A 26,804-nucleotide genomic window follows, 5' to 3' on the forward strand; every position below is an offset into this window, starting at 1 on the left:
GGAGGACACCAGATACCCCTTCCATATACAATATAACTTTGGTTTAAGAAAACAAAAATGACTCCGTATGGAGGAGGTTATTCTGTTGGGAAAGACTGCAGTTCTCAATGTACTCATGACAGAGGTCAAATGGGTGGGATTCTGCATCTTTTTACTTATTCAACTCAATTTCTGAGAGGACATTAATGGGATAGCCCCCTCTCACCCCCAATATGGCAAAAAACTGTATTGACCTATGAACATGACTTATGTCTTCTTAAACTTGCTTAACTATTTTTTTTCTTGAAATACAACAGAAGGCATTATCTTAAGCATGATTTTTGAGCATTTGCTTTCCACACATGGAAAATAAATGGTGATTTATATGCTAGCTTTAAAACAATTTAATAAAAAAAATATTAAATCATCATTAAATTATATTAAAAAGGTGTTTCATATGACCTGTGCACTATCTTGAGTTTTCTGAATATATACATTAACCTAGTGGAAAAACAGAATCTCATTTGCACCCTTATTTATTACAGCATTTTTTTTTTTTTTTTTCAACAAGCGTGAATGAGACTTGAGATCAGTGAATAACATTAACAAAGTGTTCATTGCTATTATTTAAAAATTGTTAAAAAAACATTACCTTATTAAAATGTTTTAATTTGTAGTAAATATTTAGAATATAGGGCACAAATGTGTTTCAATAAAAGGTTATGATGACGATTTTTCAACATTTATTGAGCTTGGCTCAATTTTTTTTTTTTATACAGGTCTAGAATGATATGATGGTACATAAATGATCACAATTTTCACTTTTCGTTTACATGAGGAAAACCATTGAACGCATTTTTTTTTTCTTTCAAGGAAGAGTCAACTAAACACTGGAGATCAAACTTACGCAGACACTCGTTGGCGTTGTCAGCAGTGGCTCTCCTCCAGGGACGGTCATTGTAGAAGGGCTTGCACAGGTTGCAATTTGGTCCCTCTGTGTTGTGTTTGCAGTTACACACCAGCTTGCTGTGCTCGTTCTTCACACACTCGCTGGCATGGCCGTTACACTTGCACCTGGGCGGGGAGGGGGAAGGTAACAGACCGGTCAGGTGCAAAAGGGCCACCACACAATGATAGGGCGCTCTTACTGTATGTGTACACATCCTTCCACTGTTGTGCGTAACACAAACCAAGCAGGCACAAACGTGTCGCAAAGCTGTTCAAACAAAGAGCTCTGACGATGTTTGTTGAGCCTATCACTGAAATGTCACTGCACCTTTGTTTTGAGATTGAGTAGCTGATGTCTGTGTCTTTATCCTGCTTGCCTTTTGATGCAGCGGCAGAGAGTATGCAGTAGTACAGTACAGCACCACTACATTATGCAGTGCTTTTGACTGTTTTTAGTCCTTTTCACCTTTGGTAAATATTGCATACTATAGCATATCAAGCTGGAAAACGTATTTAAATTACATTTTTAATTTTTGTTTTTCAAAAAATAAAACAAATTCAAAAACAGAATTAAAGCATCTTAAAAGTCCTTATGACTTGAGCACTATATTTTAAGCCTTTCACTCTAGTATTTTTATTCAAATTTATGGATAAAATTAAATAACATTTTAATATATGTAAGAAATTATATGCTATTATATATTAAAAAAGTAAATACATTATTTATATTATATTTCCAAAATGCGCAAACACATGTACAAGAGTGCTTGATAATTTATTGATGCGATAAGAATATTATTTTAATATATTTAAGAAATTATATGTAATTATATATTAAAATAAAAAAAAATACATTATTTATAATATATTTCCAAAATGCGCAAACACATGTACAAGAGTGCTTGATAATTTCTTTATCCGTTAAGAAGACTAAAATGTAAACATATATACAGCATAAATTCCAAGATATGCATAGGAAAAAAAATAATAAATAATCGGCTACTATTTCTTCTTTGAACAGTCTAATTTTCTCCCATTTAATAAAATTGTCTGTGGCTGCATCTTTAATTTCTGTTTTTCACAATTTTCAGCAGAAGTGTCAATTTGCTAAAATTCTCTTTAACACAAGATGCAGCTTTTATTTGCAAAACATTTTTTTTCATAAATTAAATTTGCAACTTGGACAGAACGCTACACAAAATAACATGAGAAAACTATACTGAAACATGAGAAAATTAGTTCTAAAGCTTCCTTTCTCACTATTTTCAGTGCCAATGTTTAGGCACAAAATCTTATTTGTCCTCAACTCCACTTGTCATGAGCACACAGCAACGAACATATTCGTCAATGGAGATTACTTGACAGACGCCTCAGAACAAGAGAGGGCTTGTGCAGCTAAAGCCACCTCTTGCACATTGTCTCAGATGATCCTTGGCAAAGCCTCACGGAAAAGGTGACGTGAGGAATAACAACTTGGTGGAGGATGTGCACTCGTCAGACGTGCATTCTTCCCTAATCCTAATATATATTTATCATGGATACAATAAAACCCCCAAGATGCTAAGTTTCTGGTGATCAGATCATGTGTCTGCTGAACAGGAGCTCAGACGCCGTGAGGCAGCAGGTGTAAATTACTCCCTTCGGCCTCGGCCTTGTTCCCTTCCCTTTCCAGACTCTCTGTCCGCCCCATTCCAGTTCCACTGCGCTCTGTAATCCAGCACTCCCAGGAAGGAATTTAGGGAATGTGGGCTGTGTAATGGAAATCTGCTCCACATTTCAAACAGATTAAGGTGAAAAGACATACAATAGTGCACCTAGAGATGTTTCACACTTGCTCGACAGCGCCCTGATCCCTCATACAGGCTTCTTCAGGATGTCCTTCATCCCTAAAGCTCACTGTCATAGTATATGGAGGTAAATATGTAATTATTGCATTGCTGTACCTAGAATTCATTGTTGTGGTCCTTTTTTGCATATACAATTGAACAAAATGGTTTAAAACAAAGAATTCTTGTGCTATTATCTTAACTATATGCTCGCTCTCACAGAGAGTGAGTTTTCCCATGAAGCAATATTTTAAAATAAAGCAATGCATCCCATTCAACCCATTTCCCTCAAAGCGTGAAAACTCACACCGCAGCGATCTAATCTTTCAAAGCGGTGGTTCATTTTTTTTTTTTTGCACACTGAAAAAAACTCATATCTTTCGGGTCACATGTCCAGCATTCCAGATGGAGCTGTTGATATCTGTGGTCTAAGTACAAGGAAGATATGTGAATGCCTCATTAAACTATATACTTAAACATATTTATGCAGGAGAGTGAAGCAACAGAGAGAACCACGACCAGAACAGCTTGAGATGATGATTTGAACTTGTGTTACGTTCGGAGAGCAGATGTTGAAACTGAAAACGTACCTTCCTCCCACAGCGAAGTCAGAGATGGCGTAGTAGTAGGATTTGAGGACTTTGGGATCGTTGAAAACTTCATCTCCAAAAGTGTTTAATCTGTTCAGGGTCACTCTGATGTCCGTGGCAGTCACCCAATCCTGATAGAGAGAAAGAAAATTACAAATCAGGCATTTAAAAAAAATTACAAAATGGGACAATAAAAGCAAGAATGTAGACACAGAAAGGCCAGTCATAGATGAGCATGTAACATTTTTGTTTTCATTTTTTGGAATAGTTACTACAGTGGTTTTAGCAGGGAAGAATTCTTCCCATCTGTTCTGTGTCCAGATGTCTAAAGAAAATAAATCCTCAGGCCTCTAAACTAAACCAAACCTGCTGGAGTCACGGTGAGGCACTTGCAATGTCTGCAGAAAGGTTTCATGGGAAGAGAAAAACACCAGAGTGATGTTTAGCATGTAAATGTCATGTAGAATGATGTCGCGCAGTACTTGCAGTTGAACTTTGGCTGTTTGCGGCCACATGCTGGGAGTGCCAATGGGAACAATCTCAGGAACCAACGAAAACATGAGTCAGACCAAGACTTTAGTCCTTTTCTAAAAGCTTTGCAAGCATTTCCTCTAGTTTCGCTATAAACCGTGTCAGTTGTTATTTTACAAGCGGGGCTGTCAGAATAACACGGGAGGTCAAAGTGCAACCAGGCAACCCTGTAACAACGGTGAACATTTTCAGTCCACTAAACACCACTGAGGAGGAAACCTCCTTAAGTCATTCTGACACCTTATCCATAGCTGACAGCCGTGATTCAGAGCATGTTCCTGTTTGGGAAGAGAGCCAAAGACACCGCAGTTTCTTCCCCTAGAGAAACACGTTACATAAACACAGATTTATCACACTGAGATGTGGGGATCATCAATAATATCAGATTTTCCTCACACAAAGCCATACAATATTTCGGGATGGGCAGTATGATCAAAATCTTCTATCAAGGTGTGAGTAATTGTTACTGCATGTCACAAATGTATTTTTCACAACATCATTTTAGCTAAATGTTACATATTTTGATATTGTTTTTAAATTACTATTTAAGAATATATATAAGAAATAATAATCCATTTCTAAAAGATTTAAAAATATATTAAAAGCACTACAGTGTCCCAACTTTATATTTGGATGAGCTGCATAAATAAATCTGTCATCAGAGCAAAAACAGCTTCACGTAACGTAACGTGACTAAAAGCAAAAGACTCAGAACTAAAATTATAAACAGATCACTTTAGACTCTAAATTCTGTCAAAATTCTAGTCTGAATATAGGGTTTAAAATGTTTGCACTACTTCATAAAGCCATTTTTTGAGCTTGACAGTTATAGTCACCATCCGCTTTCATTGTCTGGAAAAGAGCAAACAGGACTCCTATTGTGTTTCACGGAAAACTTACATCATGTGTTTTAAGCAAAACGATGATGACAGGATTTTCACATTTGAGTGCACTTTGACTTTAACCCTTTTCAGCCCCCAAGAAATGTGATGCAACAAAATCTAATCAGCAGCACTGCTTGGAAACAAAAAACAGAACATATAAAAGTAACAGCTAGTTATCAACTAATGATATTAATGACAGATGATGAGTGAAGCCAGCTTGTTGTGGATCATTTTCAAAGTCCACAAACAAACTAGTCATCTTCACTCATCACACACTTCTACAAAAGGTCCTGGCATGACAGCCACATAAACCCACCGAAACAGATCCATTCCTATAAAAAGAGCTTGGGCCTTTGGTATTAATAGCTTTACGCCACATGAGATGTCTGATATGGAAGTATCTGGCGACAGGGCTAAAATTGTACATTTGGTATAGGTAACATTACATTTGAAAAACAACATGACAAAAAACAAAAAAAAACAAAAAAAAAAACAACAACAAATATTTGCCATAGTAATACCGCTTATTTTTGTTAATTAAAGGCGCCATCCTACAAGAATATAAACCTCTACCTATATTAAATTCTCTTTTGTAAATAAGAGACCACTTGGACCAACTTGAGTTTTCGACATATGAAAGCAAATGATGAATAAAAATAGTAAAATAATTAAAGGAGACACAAATCAACACAGATCCAAGTGTCTAGCTCTTGCATGTACGCTGCATGTTGTCCATCACATGCCACACATTGTTTTCCAGCTGTGTCTGTGTGCTGCCAAGCACAATCAGAACGGGGTGGGAAATCTGGGGGTGTCACCTAGTAACATGTTGCAACTGTTGACTGTGCTGTGAGAGCGGGAGGCGACATGGCACCTGGACAGTGCACCACGGGTCTCACGAACACACAGCAGTCAGCCTGCCTGCTTCCATGCATGAATTCAACCATACATTATCTGCTGTCCACCCACTCCTGCTCTTATCTCACACACTTAACCTCTTTTTGCCTCCCTGTAACCACGGCAGCATCTTGTTTTGGCTCGGCTTGCAGAGCGCTTTCTCTGCCTGACAACAATCTCCATAGTCAGCATGTGGAAGGACTGACTCAGCTCACATTGGGTTGAGCGTCTGTCTCTTATTCAGCTAATTAGTCTGAAAAATGTTTCTGTGGTTGTGGTCTCAGAAAATATACCAAGTTCTGGTGAAATGAAAATGTAACAGTAGGATTTCTGCATGACAGTAATTTTGTGGTGTGTAACGGGCAGAAACATGTCGTAAACCTATTTAACGAAAAAATGTATGCTTTTATGAAGCAACGTAATAAACCTCTGTGAAGTTGGCACCCCATAAAAAGAAATAATCACCAAAACTGTGCCATTCGTTTGTGCAGATTTGTGCCGCAAAAATGAATGCTTGTGCTGGTTTGCTGTTTGAGATATGAAACATTATTTTTTTGACCGTGTGACGTCACTCTCCACCCCATGTTGCCCAAATTGCTCCAAATCGGCACAGTTCGCTGTGTTTGTGCCATTAAAACAAGCACTGTATCTATTTTCCTTCCTTAGATATAACCAGATTGTTTTCGGGTGCACAATTTGTGCTGTTGAAATGAATATCATATATTTCCCCTTTTTAGAAATAAACATAATTTGGGGCAGTGATAATGTAGCACTGAAGACTAAAGTAATGGCTGCTGAAAATTCAGCTAGGAATACATAAACTAAACAAACAATCATCATTTGAAGGTAGATGTGATCCACTTCAATCCTACTACTATTTTAATATTACTTTATCATTTTATCATCAATTCTAAATGATTTTCTGCTACAATAGCAACTTCTTTTCCAGAAAATACAGAAAATAAATGGAAATTGTTGTTTTGTTGTTATATTTTGCAAATACTAATCTCTCTCACATGCAAACACTTCTAAATTATGAGCTGTTTGTTTGAGGCTGCGGAACATTGCTCAACCTGGACTGAAAAATCTTGGAAAAGTAACTTGGCTGCAATCGCACATTACTACACAACCACACATCTGGAAACGGAGTTTTCGATTCCCACCAACAACTTTGTTATGTCTGAGACTGTGAGTGGTGTAAACGCTTTCATGAGTGAGTTAGAGCAATCAAGGGAAGGTGAGTGAGAACTCAAAAAGGGACAAATAGAAAACTGGTTTACCTGCAGTACAGGGCTGTTGTCAAAGTTATATGCGCTAGGTCGGCCCTCAAGCGTGGAGAAGGCCACGTTTCCTCCAGTGAGCGGTGAGATGTCGCTAAACTCATCTGTGCACAGAGCCTGCTGCTCGTCCTCACCAGTGCGGATGAAGCCACGGTTGATCTTGCTGTAGGTCTTCTCGCAGGAGCCGCTGTAGTACTGGTAGGGAGTCCAGGGCCCGTTTTCACTAGTGCGCTTGTAGATGGCAAAGCTCTCAGGACGGCTGGTGTGAAACTTCAGGCGCACATAGGTGATGTCAAAAGCCTTGCCTAGAAGAAGAGAGAAGGCAATATTAACCCCTGCAGTTTATTCTTCATTCCTTCATATCCTTCAATCAAAAAAAAAAAAAAAAAAAAAAAAATCACTGAAAACACTAAACTTTAACACTATAACGCGATGAACCGGAGATGGACGGATCATTACCAGTCCTAATTTTTAAATGGAAATGCAAACAATTTTAAATAGTTGGCCACACGATGCATGGGATCACAGATAAGCATATGATCAGATACATTGAGGATATGCAGAACATATTAAGGTAAACAGAAGTGAGATTAGTGAGATGTGCTCTTTAATGTACAGGGACTGCAAGGCAGATATCACACAGATAGACTGGTAGTAGTGTCTGCAAGCTAAAGGTAGAACGGAGTTCAGATAAAGCAGAAGATGACTGGATACCATACGCTCTCTTTTCTAAACAATCTGTGCTTCGGTACGGCCCACTAGCAGATAGAGCCAGATTCAAGGACTGGATAAGACACTAAGTCAGCACCGAAGGTGTCAAACATACACACATCTCTGAAAGATTGCACAGAAAAAGGGATCAAGGTTAAGCAGACAAGCCTGATATTACACACAGCTGGCATAACGCCATGCAAACATAACCTTGTTTCACTCAAAATGCCTAAGAGCTCCTTCCTGTCTGATAAGATCTGCAAATCCTTGCCCTCAAATTTCCATTGTTCTGCTCATTTTTTCCCGCTAAAATATTCAGGACGGTGAACACCTTAGAAATGAGGGCGGAACGCCCCGATTTTTGTGATTGTGACATAATATTTTTGAAATGTATAAATACAATGACCTGAATACACCACTTCTCTGATGAATATGTATTTAATTTCTGATTTTTTTTAAATTAGTACAGGTTGTAAAATATCAGGTGGTGTTTATGAATTAATTTATAGGTTATTTCTAAGAAAAAAATAAATAAATAAAAATAAAGATGTGTATTCAAAATGTATTTGTATTGTATACTCCACATACACTACCTTTCATTTTCAAAACTTGGCACATTTTAAACTAGTTTTTTACTTTTTTAAAATCTCTTTTTCATCTCTGCTGCAATATATATATATTATTTAATAATTTCATCATCAACCAGCCTGAAAACCTTCTTTTCACTATTTAATGCATAACATGCAATAAAATATTGTCTTGTAAAAAAAAGACTAGAAGAGCATAATCACACCTTTTTTTTTTTTTTTTTTACAAGAAGCTTCGTTTTTTTGTGCTAGACTGGATTTCTGCAGCTTTGTAAGGTCCTCTAGCAATTATACGGAGCGTGTAAAAACATATTTTTGCATGTCTGAGCAAGCTGCGTGTGTTTGGGAGAGACTGCAACCAGGGGCCAAATGGAAATGGTATGGAGAGACATAATTTATTTAGTGTGAAGAAAATGACACCATCTTTCAGCAAGGCCACAGGGCAAAAGAACTTGCTCTCCAAACAAATCCGCAAAAACTAGGGACAACTGTGTGTTAAGTAAATACACTGAAAGATTGCATCAAAAAGTTAAACTACAGCTAAAGCAGGGACTGATTTAAAGCAATGACAAAGAGACTCATACCTTGCAGCAGTCTCTGAGGGCATTATGGCTGTTAACATGAAAATGAACTTGCTGACTTTTAGGAACCCCCGGCACACATCATGCTGTCAAGGTCAAAGTTCAGCAGAAGTGAGAGAGATTTTTACAATAGGGTGTGAGCTTTAAGCTTTTCTGTCAGTGAATGGGTTGAAAATGCCTCACGTAGTGCTTAACAAAAGTTGACAATGACTCAAAGGTGAGTCAAAGATTTCAAAGGATCAATCAGCACAAAATAGCTAACTGTCGTGCTCCAAAAAGTATTAAAAAAAAAAATTATAATCTCAGAGAACTACTTCATAGGACTTTTATTTTACACAAGCTATTGTGTGGTGTCAGAAGACCTGGAATATGCAGAGCATGTAATATGGATGCTGTTTTCTATTCAATGTAAGTGGAAGGTGACATTTTGTTATACAAATAAATGGTTAATTTAAGTGAATTTGCACATACACTAGAGATACAACAAAAACAGATCTTAAAAATAAAGAGTTCACTCAAAAATGAACAATTGTCAATTTATGCTACGACCTAATTTAGAGAGCAACATAAAAAGCGTTCAGAAAAAGAATTTTAAAACAAACTGCAATAGCCAGGGACAAAATGTATGAAAAGCCAATCAAGAGTAAATAAACTTTAGAGCTAACTAATCTAAATCTACCTCGTCCTCAGAATTTAACCTTTATAACTCCTGAAACAAAAACTAAACAAATTTTGCAGGTCAGCAACAATCACTAGCCTGTTACAAAAAAACAAAACAAAACAAAAAAAACAACAAGATGTCCTCGGCCCACATGTTGTTTCAAACCTGTGGCCTTTTCTTTTGTAGAACACCGAAGATAAATATATTTTTGTCCATAGAGTGGCAATTGTTTTGGACCCCACTGATTGTGTGGGCAAAAACATTTTTTGTGTTCTACATAACTGGGCTTGGAGAGACAAGGGGGTGAGTAAATGAGATTTTTAATGTTTGAGTGAACCATCCTTTTAAGTGACCAGAAGCAACAAAACAAGACCGCACTGGCCTTTGCAAAAGAGTGAAAACGATGATGGTCACGCTTGTGAAATAAGACAGTATTCCCTTGCATGCACACTGGAGAATTCAAGGACAGCACAACAGTCAAAGCTATTTTTCAGTAACACTTATCCAGTAGTTGTCCATATTACTTATAGGCCTTTCAAATTCTACTCCTCTCTTGACGGACAACTTACTCTTACTCACAACCATTATCCAGATGTTTTCCAGCCATGATTTTACCTTAATTTGTCTCTTGATCGTATCGTAATTCACTGCAGGTCAAGTGCAATGAAACAAAAGACTGGAAACATTTGCAGAAACATTGGGCCTAAATAGAACCATTTCCCAATTCAAGTCCCACGCTGAACACTGGAACAACCCAAGGCTTCCACATATGCCAATGCTATGCCATGGATCCGACAACAGCAGGATGACTTTTAAAACCCAATGCCTTTTAAAACCCAATGCCAAACAATGCAATACCTTAAAGCGTTCACATGCGAGTCGTACATGCTCTTCGCCGACTGCGCTGGCGTCGTGGTGAACAGGGGCAGCAGATGAAATTTAGCTCTGTAGCTAATTCTGGGGCAGTTTTCGGACTGTCTATTGTCCCTGTCAAATAAAGAATAAAAAAAAAAAACAGTGCCATCATTGATGCCTCACCTCTGAAGTCTCCCCGGCATTCTTGCAAAACAAGATGAACCAAATCTTTTGGCAAAGCCGTGAAGAATCAAGGCAGAAGCTGGCTGAGAGGAAAACAAAAAAGCTCCTTCATGTAGCCAATGCGCTTCAGGAGGACAGACAAAGAGCACTTGAGCACGGACTCGTAGTGCTCACTGGAGCAGTGCTGGAGCTCAAAGGCATGACCGAAGCCAGGGCACACATGAAGAGGAAAGGGTCAGGCCCTGTGGGGGACGTCGCACTGGACTGGCCTTTGAACTTACACTTGATGACATCTCATCTTTGTCACCAAGCCATTGGAGACTGAGAGGGTGTGATTTCAGGGTCTACACACTGTTTCAAACATCTCCAAACAATGTTGGAAAGATAATAACAGTAAAATACATTACATTTATAATTATATCACCGCAGCAAAGCTGATAAGAGGAGGTTTTAAGAAAAAAAAAAGGAAACTATGTTATCGTGACCCCAAAAATATTGCCCATCCTTTGGGCGATTAATCATTTCCTTTGGGTCAACAAAGCAGACATTACACAGACCTAAACCATCATCGACTGCAGCTGTGAGGGAAGTAGCCACAGGTGTCCCATGAAGCTGAGAAAAATCGCAATGAATGAGCAGAAGGAGCCTCTTTCTCAGAGTGTGCACCAGCTGGTAGACATACTAGGATGGAGAACACTAGAAGATATGAAACAAACTCTATTAGACTATATTTCAGAATGTAAGAGAATTTGTGGAGATATGCCTAAACTTTATTTAGTGCTCATTATTTATTATTTTTGTGTGATTGCTGGTTTTATTAGATAATTCTCATGGGAAAAAGTCACTCCCTCTGCTCATGAACTCGAACTCGACTGATGTGTTGAGGTCTACTCCAGGAGTTAAAAAGCTTTTCACAAACGCAGCTTAATTAGGCTTATATGAGGCAAATTGAAGGGCTCTTTTATCTTCACATTAATGGGAAATTCCTCTGTGCCTAATCACTTATTCATTACTGCAGCCACTGAATGCAGATATTAAGTCGACTCTAATCCATAAATACAGTGGGGTCTGAAAGTCTGCTACTCCTATAGTAAACTTTAAAAAAATTAATACAATGTTTAATTACATTTTATAATATTTAAATTAGCTTTTTTGATTGATTACCTAAAGTATTTTATTTCTGTAATACATAGAAAACTATTTTTTGTCTTAAAAACTATATTATAAATAAAAACATACAAAAATATTTCTTATTTAGCAATTTTTATAGTAACTTTAAAACTTTTGTTGTTTTTTAAGTTTAAATGAAAAAGTCCACATTTTTCTAAAAGATTCAGATATTTCTATCCCTCAGTATATTCCGAACTTAAATTAATGTAAATAATAATAAAAAAAAAATGCTGGCATATTATTCCACTCTTGAAGAATCTGTAAGAAGTCCATGAAGAGTGGCACCTGAATGACAGCAGTATGGGTTTACTCAGCCCTTCAAGTACAGGACCGCCCTGAACTGAAGAACAAGAGAAATTCCACCACTCCTTCCAGAACAATCAGGGTATTGATGATAAAAAACTGGGGCTCCCCATTGTGAGGCTGAATAGATGTACATTTCCGTGCCGCTCAGATCAAACGGTCTCAGGCATATTCACCATCAAGATCTCTGCAAATATCAAGCACAGCTTTCAAGTTAGACAGGGACATTCTATTCCACTTCTTCTGTCTTTCACAATCTGTACTGTCCTGACTCACACAGACACATGCAGTCATATCGTCACCAAATACATTTTTTTTTCTGCCTTACAAAGTGTCCAAACCAGCTGCAGACTTGTGTAGCTCAACCCACTGTGAAAACTCATTGGTCTAAATCCTTGCTCCACACCTGTAAAACGTCTGATTTTGCATTTAGTATGGAAAACTTAGCACGCTGGGTCAAATTAGAACACTTATTATACGGACAACATCTGGGTGATCTGGGTTTATGTGCCTCGTTAAAGCTCACAATATCTCTGGTTATTAGCCTTAGGTACTGACCCTTTGGTGTAAACAGACTCATTAGGGTGCGATTTCTCTCCGTCTCATACCTGTAACCATACTGAGACTGTGTGACAAGGACAAGAGGAGTTGGGAGAGGGGTGGTAACTGGCTGAACTGACCGGAATGTGCTTCCGCACATAGTGACGCCAGTTTGGGGAGGTCAAGCAGACTGAAAGAGAGAGAGGGAACATCTGTAAAATAATCAAAGGAAAGGGTAAAGGATAGAATGACTAAGAGAAAGAGATAAAACACAGAAGATAACATCCAAGCCAAAAACTGCCGATATAAACGAGTGCATAATGAGCAACAAGGAAGAGTGAAGGAACAATAGCTACATTACGCCAATTTATATCATGATATCATGAAGCATTTCCCATGGTTTACGTGATAAGAGGTCATTGTTTTATAGAAACATACTGTATGTTTCAGAACTCAAAATGCCATCCACATCAAAAAATCATGGGTTTGAGTGCAAAAGACTTTACTGCCATTAAAAAAGGGGAAAAGGTGGAGATGTAAATGTATGGCATTACATTTAAAAACATGTCCCCTGAAGGAGGTGAGGAAGTTCCGGAAACATCACCGTGTGGTTCAGTGTGGCTCAACTGGTCATTATGAAAGATGAGAGAAGGGCTCAGGCAACATGCTGAGGCTTGTGTGCGAACCATAAAACACAGGCCTTGCAAAACCACATTTGATTCTATTCAGTAAGATTAAGTTATACTTTTACTCAGCAAGGACACATCAAATTGAGCAAAAGTGGCAGTAAAAACTTTTAGATTGTTGCAAAAAAAAAAAAAAAAAAAAAAAAAACAGTTTCTACAAAAAATGTTGAGCATGAGAACTGCTTTCAATATTAATAATTCATAACATTGATGATTCTTGAGCACCAAATCAGCAATGATTTCTGAAGGATTGTGTGACACTGAAGACTGGAGTGATGGCTGCTGAAAATTCAACTTTGCCAAAAAATAAATTACATTTTAAAATGTATTAAAATGGAAAACGGTTGTAAAAATGCTTGTAAAAATATTTCACAATATTACTGTTTTTACTCTATTGTTGATCAAATAAATGCAACCCTGGTGAGCATAAGATTCTTCTTTCAAAAACGGGGAAAAAAATAAAAATCCTACCAGACATCTAATATTATTTTATCATTTAAAAGGTTGCTAAATTTGAAATGTTTAACACATTTTTATGGTGCATCTCAATTTTGACCCCTCACAGTGTCAGAGCATTCCAGCTGCTGCAACATTACAATTCTCTCCCCTTTGGCATAAATAAACTTTGTTCTACATTCTGTCCTTATGAAGTCCAAGCTGGATTGCATTCTTTGTGTTTTAGACCTATGGCTTGAATTTTAAAAAAGCACCACAGACAGATGTGCGCATTGTTCTTATGACGCTATATATCATAACATCTCAGAATGAGTCCAACAGTGAAAAGTGAATGAAGAAATGCAGCAGCTGTCTAAAGAGACCGTCATAAATCCACTTTAAACAGAGCGTGAGGAGAGACAGTGACCAGAGCCTTGAGACCGGAACATATCGGCCCTGAAAGAAAGACTAAATTCAGGAACTGAGGGTAAAAAAAATAAAAAATAAATAATTGAAGAGATACTCTACATCCTTGAGTTTTCACTCCCACTAGAGTTTTCAATGGCTGCTAAGCAGTTCCTCCTTAAACAAGGTGGCCAGCCTCTGAATAGAGCGAGTGTAAAGAAAACACAAAAACGAAAACAATATCTTTGTTAGGAATGCCAGCCTAATGAAGAAGAGGGACTAGTTCTCAAAGGACTTGTGCATGCTTGCTTGGCAAGGCGGAGGGCAAAAGATTTAGCCTTTAAAAGTGTCAAATACATTTGTGCGCCAAAGGTAAATCCAAGTTTTATGGGGAAAATGACTAAACTGAAAAGCCTTTTGAAATTGAGAGGCCGTTGACTAGTCTCCTTTCAAAAGGAGGCGCTGCCAAGAGGCCCGGCTCTGAAAATCACATCACATTAACATGGTCAGTCTTGTTGGTATGCAACTGTCACATGGCCCCAATTAAATCCTCTTAAAACAAACACCAAATAACCCTGAATCACAAATGAAACACTAATGCGCAGGTCTCATTGTGTGGGGGGAGTTCTGCCCATTCATGTGTTTCAAAGGTGAGATCCAGATCTTTGCAATCAGGGATTCCATTCAGGATTGACATTCCTTGGTTGAGGAGAGAAAAAAAAAAAAAAAAAAAGAAAAAAGGTGGAGCGCTTTGCCAAAGGCCATATTATGAATTCACACCTTTCAGCTTACCTTCAAGCCCTATTGGAGATGTTTGAGGTGATAAAGACCTACGACAATTGAGCTACAGCCCTGTTAAAACAAAAGAAAGATGCATTTGTTCAACAAAGCAGTAAATGGCGTCTCGGGCCCCAGGCTGACTGGCTCGCAGGGGACGACGGTAATTCACAAAGCTGTTTACAAGACTGAGTAAAACTATGAATAAGTGGCAGCGTTATCTAAACAACTCTGAAAGCTTTACTGTTGTGAGTTTACTGCGGTGCGAATGTTTTAATCGTGGCTAAATTGATTATAAGCCATACTTAAATGTCATGTGGTGGACATTTTAGTAGAGAGAGATTTACGGTGCGGGAAAATCATTTGCTCTGTTTTTGGCATTCCCCACGAGAACAAGGAACTGGAATTGAGCTACACCCGGTATATTTGGGCCTGCCTCTTTTGGTGAGGCTGAGGAGAGGCTTTGGGTCAGTTCACAACAGTCCTCTGTCATTAGAGAGACCCATTTCTCAATAGTACACCACTGCACAACATTCATCTCAAATGACATTTTTCTGAAACTATTCATATTTTACTCAAAATAAATTAATAAATTTAAAGGGCAATAATAATAATAATAATTATTATTATTATTATTACGGTTTTGTTATTTTTGTTATTAATCAAATACCTTATCACTGTAAATTATTTAATCTGTACATTTTAAAATAGTTTCCAGAAAGAAAATAAGGATCTCAAACATTTACAGTATGAGATTATGCACTTTATTGTCATGTAAATACCACAGTAAAAAGCTAATGACCAATTTTGGTGTTAAATATGACTCTGCAACAATCCAGATTTGCTGCAAACAAAACAAAATCACACCCAGCTTTTAAAAAACAAACAATGACAATTTCTACTTTTCATACTCCACTATTTCAACTATGACTTTCTGTTCCAGGAGAAAGACGGTCTGTAGGGTGAGGTAACTGTAAACTTGGACCCCTCTCTGCATTCCTTCAGCACTCATCCAAACCTCTCAAACACAGCCCGAGGTGCCCAAGAGAGAGAGAGAGAGAGAGAGAGAGACCCTCAGGGAAGCAGCAGGATTAGGGGGTGCTGTGCGAGTATGAGTGGGGGGCTGTCCGGAGGGAAAGCCTCAGCCCAAAGCTACAGTCCAATTAGTCTTCCTCTCATGACCTCACTGCATTCTTCTGTGGTGGGATGAACAATGATGGCTTTGACTTTTTAAACGTGTGGGCATGAGTTTTTTTCCTGTAGATAATTTTTCACCATCTGCCCATCGGCCTGCTGGGAGATATGTCGAACATCTGTTAGCGTCCACACTCCCATAACACATCAGCCAGGACAGCACGAACTGTACTGAAAATTCACACACTTCTTGAAACACATTTCACAGAGGTATAAGGAATTATTTATTAGTAATAATTAAGTTGGATAACATTTTAAATGTACATATTTTGGGATAAAAATAGCCTTAATATATAATAAAACTCAAATACATTTTGTGAGTGATATATGTTCATAAGCTCGAGGTAAGAACAGCTGGGTTTACTCCGGTTGACAGATGAAACTGATGCTTATTTCATAATTTCCAAACTTGTCAATTGTTCCGCCTTTCACACAAATCAACCAAATATTCAAAAGAAACAATGTTCAACATTTTTTTACAGGCTTTCAATCCTTATTTCCTGGCAATGGAGGTAAACAGCTGTCTGTAGTACTCGCATCTGATTTCCAAACTGACAAATTATATGACCTCTAGTCTAATCTTGTTAAATAACCGTATCGTTATGAGAACTTTAACACTTGTCGATCTAACATTTATTGCTCAATCTTCTAATTAACCAGTGAACTTTAAGTAACTTCCAAGACTTGAGAAAGACACATTAGTCACGCAAAAGCTTGGCTTCCCAGCAACAGTCAAGCTCAATTTAACTTGCAACCCAAGTAACACAGACACCTCACTTTCTGTTACCCACAACAGTTCATATGGAGAAAACAGTGAGAGAAGTAGCTAGATTGTGAGAATTTACATAGAAACCGATCAGCAATCAGAACTGGAACTGACCATTTTATACTACTGATTTTACAGCAGGTGGGTGGAGTGAAGGAGGGTGGCATGCACTGCAATACAATAGAGGAATCTGAGGAATGCGGTAGAATACATGCCGAGCCCACAGCCCTTTCTGAAATGAATCGGAGAGCGTATGATCTGATAACGCAAAAGTAAAAAAAAAAAAAAAAACAGCTCTTCTGCTTATTGGACAAGCGTTTAAACCTTCAAGAGAGTCACACTAGACATCAAGAAGATGGTTGACAAGCGTGAACTTTGTCACTCATCTGAATCCTGAACTTCTATATATACACATCTTTTGCGTTTCTATTGCATTTGCATGGGGTACTAACGGACATGAATGTAGTGCAAATTGTGCATTTAATCATTATTAATTTTCGATAGCACTTTTAAATGAATGCATTGCCTAATGAGGTTTTTTCTGTTTCGCAAGTATCGTAATTAAGACTTTTATTCACAGGATCTGCTACTGTTAACTTCATTTGTATTCATGTGTATAACCATGCTCTATAGAATATGAGCACGGGATTATCAAAAATCATATACTGATCGACAATCACAATCCAATAAATGAGCAAAATCTCTCTGATTGGACAAACCTTAGTAGGGTTGTACACTGGACAAAAGACTTTGTTGGCAAACACCAAATGTCAAAAACTAACTAAACACACACACACACACACACACACACACACACAAAAAAGCAGCTCAGTAAGCTTCTCTTCAAACTGTAAAAGCTCATTAAATGTGCTGAAAATGCAACTTGCTAGCTAGAAGCATGTACAAAAAGTTTTCTAAAAATGCATAACAAAAATGCATATTAGTTCCAGAGGATTTAATAAAACTATAGGCTGTTAGACAGAGCATATTAGTATTAATAATAGCACATTACACAGTCAAATAATAGGCATTACACATTCCGATAATGACAATATATTTTCCATAAGATCCACAAGCTGCTCAAGTTTGTGGACTTATGAGTTAAAACCTCAAGAATTCCTACTGATAAGAGCCATTTAGGCCGCCCTGTATATATGATCTATCTTCACCTAAACCTAAGCACATATTCAGGAGCTGGTGTTTGCGCTTTACTGAGAAGTCAACAGTATTAAGGTGTTGAGCTCTGAGGGGAGCGCAGGGACCCCTAGGGTGGCTCTCCGGCCAGGGTGGAGGCAGCAGGAAGGGGGGAGGATGAAAAACAGAGAGGAGGATGGGAAGTAATGATTGAGTTTAATGCCTGAGGCCCCCTGACTCGTTTCACAGGAGACAGACCATGGGCCACTGGTGTGAGAATCACTAATGGCCGGCATTGACACGAACAGGCGTGTTGGTGTGTAGCTCTGTGGACAACGAAACCCAAACATCTCTTAATAGAGAATCTTCTACAGAATGAAAGGTTAAGTCAAGAGCTAAACTACAAAATCAATAAATCTTGTCACAACTCAAGACTTTACTTAACATCAAGGGATTTCGAATCAAACCAATAATTTGATTACAGTCAAGAGATTTCCACACCAATTGGGAGTAACTGGATGGCCACCTACGATCACATGGGGCTACAAATGTGTGTTACAGTGTGGGAAACCAGGGCAAACACACAATAAAACAGGGTCAATAGGCCCACCATGACTGCACAGCCTAGAAGTCAAAAGGGACAAACAAAAAACATTTGCAATATTGTTATAGATCACACTTCCTAGGCTATATCCTGTTTTTTGTGCATAGGGGTCAACCAATATGGGTCTGTCAGTGTTCGACTGCAATATTTACAGAGCTGAAGGGTGATATAATGTAGACACACAGACATACATATGTGTGTATGTGTATAAGCAGTAATCAATATAAATAGGTGGTTCTCAGGATAAGGAACAATAGTGTACCCTTTAATTATAAAGTCTGATTTTTCAACACTGATTGGATAAATTTATCAATAATAAAATTAGTAAAAAATATATTGATTACCATTATTTAATAGGTTACATAAAAGTTACATTACTGAAATTTTGAAACTTAAAAAACTTGTTTCCTTTACAAGAATGTTGGGTAAGATGAGGAAAAAATGAGCTGAGAAAAAAAACATGTATTATAAATGTTAAGTTCGTAAGTTATGTTTAATTTTACCATCAATAAAAATTGTATTTTTGTCAATGAAAATTACATGCAATAATAGAGTAAAATGATGAAGATTATTGACAAATCTAAATCACATTAATCAAATAACAACAACAAGAGAACAAATGAACCCTGTTTATCACATCTATTTATATTACACTCATCAGATTGGAAAAACTCATCCTTAGGAAATGTCGACTTTACTGACAAGCAGCACTTTAATTAAACTCAACCATAAATCATTGCAGAGTATCAAGTAAAATCAAGTTCTAAAGATGTGATTTACTTTGAATACTATTCTATGAAACCAAACTCTGTCATCACTTGTTCGAGGTGAAGCTTTAAGGCAAAGCTTCAAGGCATTGATTCATTTTAAACCACACTGCAGTGCAGACGCATAGTGACACCAGCCACACATCACAGCCTCCTACGAACCACATCAGACACCGTTCATAGACAAGTCTTTGTGGTTGACTAGTCATAACAATGGGCGTTTCTTGCGTTATAACTCCACACATGGTGGTAGCTTGTTGAGTTCTAGACAGCCTGAGAAGCTAAGTACTAACTAGTCTGGTCTTGTTCAACCTAGCGTTAAAAATAGTAAAATTGTGTATGACCGTCAGTCTGTGAACTCATGAAATGCAATTAAAAGGTCATCTGCAAATACAGCGATCAGTCAAACAACATTTCAATCAAGGATATGAGGACAAAATGAGGAAACGCCTCTTCTCATTTCTTAAAATGTCTAAAGAGACCGAGAGCTTCGGCTCAACACTCACTTCACTGTTCATTAACTTCAGGCCTTTAGGCATGCGACGGCCTCGTTCCAAACCGACAAAAATCTCAAACCTTTCTAGAGGAGTTGAACTTGGGAAAAGGGAGGAGGATGTTTTAACCTATTCGAGATCATGAATGGAAAAAGTGGACACTGTTAAACAGATGCATGTTTAAACATGGATGCAGGACATGCAACAGCTGCATAAACAGTTACTGAAGTGCTGCCAAGCTGCTCATTCAGCCCTCCTCCTCAAATAACCCTCCCTGTGCCGGGGTATGTGATATTTTAAGTGATATCTTGAGAGAGAAGATCCATCCATCAACATTTTCCGGGTCAATCAGCCAAATCTGAAATATTTAAATATTTAAACCACTAGTCCATGATTTAGTCACTAAACATAAAGATGGGATTTGAGGGCGTTTGTCTACTCAAACACTCGGTTTTTGATATATCAGTTAGTATGCTAAAGATTCTTATTTTATAGGTTCCCACACTTTCTGACCAAAAAATTACTTTATAGTTGTTAATGACTAGATAAAGAATTTTCATAAATATATTATAGAGATCACACTCATAAAAAAATTCAGTGTCAAAAAAAAGAGCATGACAAATCAAAACCCAAAAACATCACACACACTACGGTTGGGCGATGTCTACAAAATTGGCATCGGACGATGCCTACAGTGAAACATCGCGATGGACGATGAGATCGTGGGGGTGGGAGTGAGGGAGGAGTTAGGGGATGTGCCCGAAGCGTGAATCCATTTTCAGAAAGACACGGGAAACACATAACGATTGCTAACAGTTGCCTGTTATATTACAGTACATAAAATTTCACTTACCACATAAACATAGTAAGGAGAGATGACTGAGGACGAAGGCGAATAGTTTTGCAGATCCTCAGCACCACTGACAAACATCTAATCTTGTAAAATGTGTGGTAAGTACTGCTGCTCCATAGTATAAACAGAGTAACTCACGCGATCGCGAATCTCGAAAGTGAAACTAAAAAGCAGTTTCAATGCCAGGCATAATAGTGGCTCCCTGATGCCTGCAATTATATACAATACAGTATAATTACCCAATGATATAACATCGATTGCGGGGGGTATGGGATCGCAATGTCGACATCTGCCCTATATTATGATCGATGGCATCGTCTATCTCCCCAACCCTAACACACACACACAACAATTTCAATTGAAGAATTATTTCAAAACTGTGCATAACTAATATAATTTTGACTATACAAATCAACTTGACTAGAAATTTCTATGACTTTAAATGTAAATGAAATTGCAATTGAATAAAAGGTAGGGATGCACCAATACCGATATCGGGTCGATACTGAGCTCATGTACTCGTACTCGTTAAAATGCCCCGATACTAAACGCCGATACCACGCATGTGATCAGTGCCATATTCAGACAAAGAAACACCAACAACAGAAAAACAGACAGCAGAATGTAGTTATTAGAGATTAAGGTTATCTAAAAATGTACATGCAATGAATATAATGTTAAACATTCAGTATTAATGCCTGTATAGCTGATGTGAGCAAGCTGATAAGCAAAACACTGAGTGGATCCAGCGCGCGGCGGCGCAGATGCGCAAGCTTGTCGAGTGAATATCCCTTTCTCACAGATATCACTGGAAAGTTTGTACTTCGGTCGGAAATGTCAAAAACGAGTAAGTAAAACAATGCACAAGTTACTTAACAGTAGGGAGAGAGAGAGATAGAGAGAGCGCGCGCGCACTTCTGTGGTGTGATCTTTATTGGTGTTCGCTCAGCACGCATCATTTGAATTAAAACTAAATCGTAAATATATGACAACATATAGGGGCATTCATTCACTTTAAACAATTTTTTTTTTAACCTTAAGCATTGAACACGAGTGAAAAACAAGTGAAACTATCAGCCTGTGTCAAATGCGCTAGGCTGTTCTGTAATTGTCCCGGTCATCTGCTCCGGTACACATAAGTGCGCGCGCTGTGCGTGTTTTCCTTGCTTCATGCGTGTTTCTGCAATTATATGGCTTTGAAATCTAAATCTCAGCATGTTTCAGATGAAAAAAAAATAAAAAATTCGATATCTGAAAATGATTGATTTATAACGAGTGGATCCCTGCATAATTACAGCAAAAAGCGTGGTTACAGCACTGAGCCGCTGCAATGGAGCAGCTCTAATGCTATTTAAGATGATGTACCATAGAGCAAATAAATAAATAAAAAATTAACAGTGAAAGTAACAAAAAATTGTAAATTACATTTTAATGGGCATAATTAAGTGTGAAAAATAACCGAAGGATATACAGTCAAACCAAAAATTATTCAGAGACCAGATATAATGTTTTTATTTTTTTTTACTAGTGGGTGCAGGACACTATAGTTAAGTTAACTGAGGATAGCAAAATAAAGTAAACTGTGACAAATTATACCCAAAAATTCTTCATACAGTGGACTACCAGTAAAATTGATGCAAAAGTGAGACCAAAAATTATTCAGACCAAATAATGGAAAAAAAATTAAATTCAGGCTTTCATGAACCTGCTTGACAGCATGCCCAGGAGACTACAGGCTGCCATTAAGGCTAAGGGTGGCCCGACAAAGTATTAATAGTTGTATAAATATTGTCATACCAACAGCTGTCTGAATAATTTTGATTGATTGATAGAAAGAAAGGTATTATCAAGCTAAATTTGTTCTGACACAGTTTAACTTGGAGTTCTTGTAATATTTTATTAGCATTTTCTAAACTATAGCGAATAAAATGTGAGAAATGTTGAAGGTGTCTGAATAAATTTTGGTTTGACAGTATCTATTTGATAAATGAAGTTAATCAACTAACATTTTACATACTCATTTGTTTTCTTTACCCAATATTTAAAAAATGTAAAAATACAATAAAAGTATCGGCAAGTACCAAAAATTTAAGTATCGGTATCGGGCGAGTACTGGAAAAAGTGGTATCGGTGCATCCCTAATAAAAGGCATTAAGCTAATACTTACACACACACACACACACACACGTACACACAGGGCCCGTTTACACCTGGTCACTTCATGTGTTTTCTCTGATTGACTATCTATCTGATTTGTTAAAACGTTCCCATTTACGCTTGGCCACATAAATGTGTCTTCGTAAAATGGATATAAATCCAATATAAATCCTTCAATTCCCCCGCTATATTTTAAAATTTAACGGAGTTCACGACAACGAAATCAAAAGATAAGCGCTGCATTTTATTAATTATCAACTCGTTTAAAGTTCAAAGACCGCAACAGGAGAGTGCGCAGCATCAGCACTGGAAAGATAAGTTTGTCCTACTTCTTTTAATGAAGATGATTGAGTGTTGAGCGTCTGCGTCTTTCAGTTTCATTCGCAGCAGTTTGCAAGACGGCTAGCTGAAGAGATACGCAGCTATCATCCGCGGTGATGCTTGTTCCATTAGCGTTGTCATATCTGACTATAACATGCCATATAGCCTATAAAACGCTCTAACACGTTTATTATTTTAATATTTTGGGAGAAGTAAAATTAGCATATGTGATTTCAACAACCAGATGCATTTACATTTGTCCAGTTTCGTCTGGAATGCAGCCCAGACCACCTCCTGAAGTGGTTTGAGTGATCGGATTTATATCGGATTTATATATTTATATTTCGGAGGGCATTTACACTTGTAGTTTTTTCAAAACTGTACATAACCAAAATAATTTTGACTATACAAATTACTTTACTAGAAATTTCCATGACTTTGACATTTTAAATGAATGTAATGTAAATGTAAATTAAATTACAATTAAATAAAATGTATTTAAAAAAAAAAAAAGTGCTGTTTCATGTGTAATTACTACTGAATTTTGCTGGGAAAAAATATCAATCATTGGTGTAATGAAGGATTTGGGTGCTGATGCCTAGTTGAACATGCAAAATATGTCAAAAAGAGAAGGAAATTAATAAATATGCTTTGGCAAAAAACAAACATCCTGTTTGCGTGACCATTTTGAGTTACCTGCTCACATTAAAACTCAAGGTCATGTCAAATGTGTGTCTGCTGAGAGGAACTTATCGAGAGCAGCTGTGGTAAAGGTCTTCAAGGGTGACAGTAACAAGAGGATTGCAGTGTAGAATTTCAGTCTCCTGTGTGTAAAACACTTGGTGTGTTGGACATATTCTCCATAATTATCCGTTTATGGCTTCTTCTCCTTTTTTCCCCCTCTCTCTTTACATCTACTATAAGAGGACGGTTCCTTACACTAAACAAAGTAAAATTACACTGCAAGCATCTGCATGACTGCGCAATGCATCTTTCCATCTCGTCACATTCACACACACATAAACACGCAGACTGTGTCTATAATTAGGAGAAAGGTCTCCCTGAGGCATTTAATAATTTCCTGTGCAACAAATCAGACAAAGAGGAAGATGCGCACAAGCCCCCCCACAAACAGTCCAGAGAACTTCCTTCAAAGGTGCCTCCAGAGGTCAGGAGCCTCTCTCGGGCCTAAACCACTCACTCTGCCCCATTCCCACAGCCCCGAGTTCGGCTGTGGCTGGGATTGTGGTTTTATCAGGTCAGGGTCTATGGATGATGAGATCACAAACCGATGACTTATTTCCCAATTTTAGCAATGTGCAAGAAACTGTACTATTGCTTTGAAATAACCCAAGGAAAAGTAGATTGTTCACCCAAAAATGAAAATACGGTCATTTCCTCACACCTCATTCTTCATGCTGTTTCAAATGTTTTTTTGTCCATATACTGAAAGTCATAAGTTTGGAACGAACATGTAGATGAATACGTGAAGACAGAATTTTCAGGGCTGGGCGATATGGCCAAAATTTATATCACAATATATTTTGGTCGATAAAATATAATTTCATTATCAATATGAACAATTTGAAAAAAAGCCTCAAAAGAGCACCCACAAAGAATTTCTGCTACTACAAACGTCTGAAAAATGTATTTAAATTCTTTTAAAAAAAATTAAATGATTATTTTTTTTAAATCAAGTCTATGAAACATCCTATAAAACTATATAATATTTTAGAAATAAAAACAATTACAAATAAATAAATGTTCACCTTTTATTTGTATGTAGACTTCATACAAAGAAGAAATGTAAAATCATCCACAAATAAACATAAGACTCTCAGGCTGATGATACACAGGGCAACTTTTTTTGAGCAATGTTGCTTGAGTACTTTCCTATTGAGAATGGGTAACAATTTTTAATCTGGATACTTTAGTATCGTGGCCTACTTTAGAAGTCGTGGCCTAATGGTTAGAGAGTCGGACTTGTAATCGAAAGGTTGCGGGTTCGAGTCCCCGGCCGGCAGGAATTGTAGGTGGGGGGAGTGAATGTACAGCGCTCTCTCCACCCTCAATACCACGACTGAGGTGCCCTTGAGCAAGGCACCGAACCCCCAATTGCTCCCCGGGCGCTGCAGCATGGCTGCCCACTGCTTCGGGTGTGTGTTCACGGTGTGTGTGTGTGTGTGTGTGTGCATTTATTCACTACTCACTGCTGTGTGTGTGCACTTGGATGGGTTAAACGCAGAGCACCAATTTCGAGTATGGGTCACCATACTTGACAATACGTCACGACTTTACTTTACTTTACTTTTAGATCGGTCGTGGGCCCTGTCTCAACTGGTTGACCCTTGATGGCAACATTGCTCAAAAAGTTGCTCAGTATATCATCAGACTCCCCTTATTAATATCTTTAACTTTAATCTATAACATAGGCTGATTAGTCTTATATATTGAAACAAAAGCGCTTCAGCCAGAATATGAAAAGTGCTCAGAGCTGCTGCAGTAAATAGAAAAAAATAAGAGTTGGAGACAGTGCTGGAGACAGGCTTATTGAAAATGCTAAATCATTCTCTGCCAGCAGGAGGCGCTTTTGGAGCAGCAGGAACTGTGGTTTCCCCAGTAACAGCTGTAAACAAAGCTGCACTGTGCTCATAAACGCTACATTATCAGATTAAATAAAAATGCCATCGAAACTTTTCTGAAGACAGTCAGTTCCCTTCAAAGACACATTCATATAAAACACCCACGCCACGTTATGATTTTGAAACGTGCAGAGCTCATGTTTATTCAACGAAGTCAAACTGTCAAAGCCATTTGGGAAATCTATTTGTGGCAGCCACAAATAAATTAATGTATAGGTAACACTGGTAATGTATATTGAAATAACGAAAATGTCTTTAAAAATCATATCACAGTGCCTAGCCCTACCTTTAAGCAATAAGGTGTCAGACTATCAACATCGAGAGGCTCAAATATATTAAAGCTGACAAGTGTGATATTTAAAACAACAGGACCATAACACCACTGTGTTCATTTCCAATAAGGTTCAACAATCAGCTGGCAACTTCCTGTCTGGCACCCTCAGCTGTTCCCTTAATAAAACACAGTGCAAAGAGCCAGACATCAGCAGGACCGTTGATAACAGTCATTACAGGAGCAGAAAAGATACAGCACAGATCCAAATGGGAAAGTTGCTCTTTTCAAAGGGTCTTTTTTGAGAGTGATAAGGAGGAGACATCTCTCTCTCTCTTTACTTTAATAGACAAAATCACCCAAAGTTACTCATTCGTTGCTCTCATCACAGCTGTAGCTGTTGGCTGAAGGGTATTAAAGATGTTCTGGGGGGGTCATCGTGATCATTTAGTACTGAACCCAACCCTGTATAGCTATAGCATTAAGACTATATAAGATGGTTGATCAAAAGTTGAATGAAGAATTTACCCCAATGTGATTTATTTTTTTATGTTCACAGAGCTATAGTGAATTCATTGTAAAGGCTCATCAACAAGCATATCACACTAAAATATTCAAGATGGCCAATTTGGCTTCATGACAAAAAACAAAACAAACAAACAAAAAACACACCTTTATAATACCAGAAATATGTGTTTTTGATGGCAGAATTGTGGCCAAAAATGTACAACATGCAACTGGCATTTGACTACATTGTTTCCTGTGACAGATG

General features: G+C 37.7%; 1 protein-coding gene across 1 annotated transcript in view; it reads right to left on the reverse strand.

Annotated features, from left to right (window-relative positions):
- The window catches only part of LOC306846407 (laminin subunit gamma-1), a 57,612-nt gene that overhangs the window by 13,403 nt on the left and 17,405 nt on the right, over positions 1-26,804 (reverse strand). The window contains exons 2-4 of the mRNA XM_079379777.1: positions 6,936-7,240; positions 3,344-3,474; positions 887-1,053 (exon numbers count right to left, since the gene is read on the reverse strand). Coding sequence (XP_079235903.1) covers positions 887-1,053; positions 3,344-3,474; positions 6,936-7,240 — 603 coding nt within the window. The remainder of the gene's footprint in view (positions 1-886; positions 1,054-3,343; positions 3,475-6,935; positions 7,241-26,804) is intronic.

The sequence above is a fragment of the Barbus barbus genome (genome assembly GCF_936440315.1).
Source record: "Barbus barbus genome assembly, chromosome: 26".
NCBI classification, from domain to species: domain Eukaryota; kingdom Metazoa; phylum Chordata; class Actinopteri; order Cypriniformes; family Cyprinidae; genus Barbus; species Barbus barbus.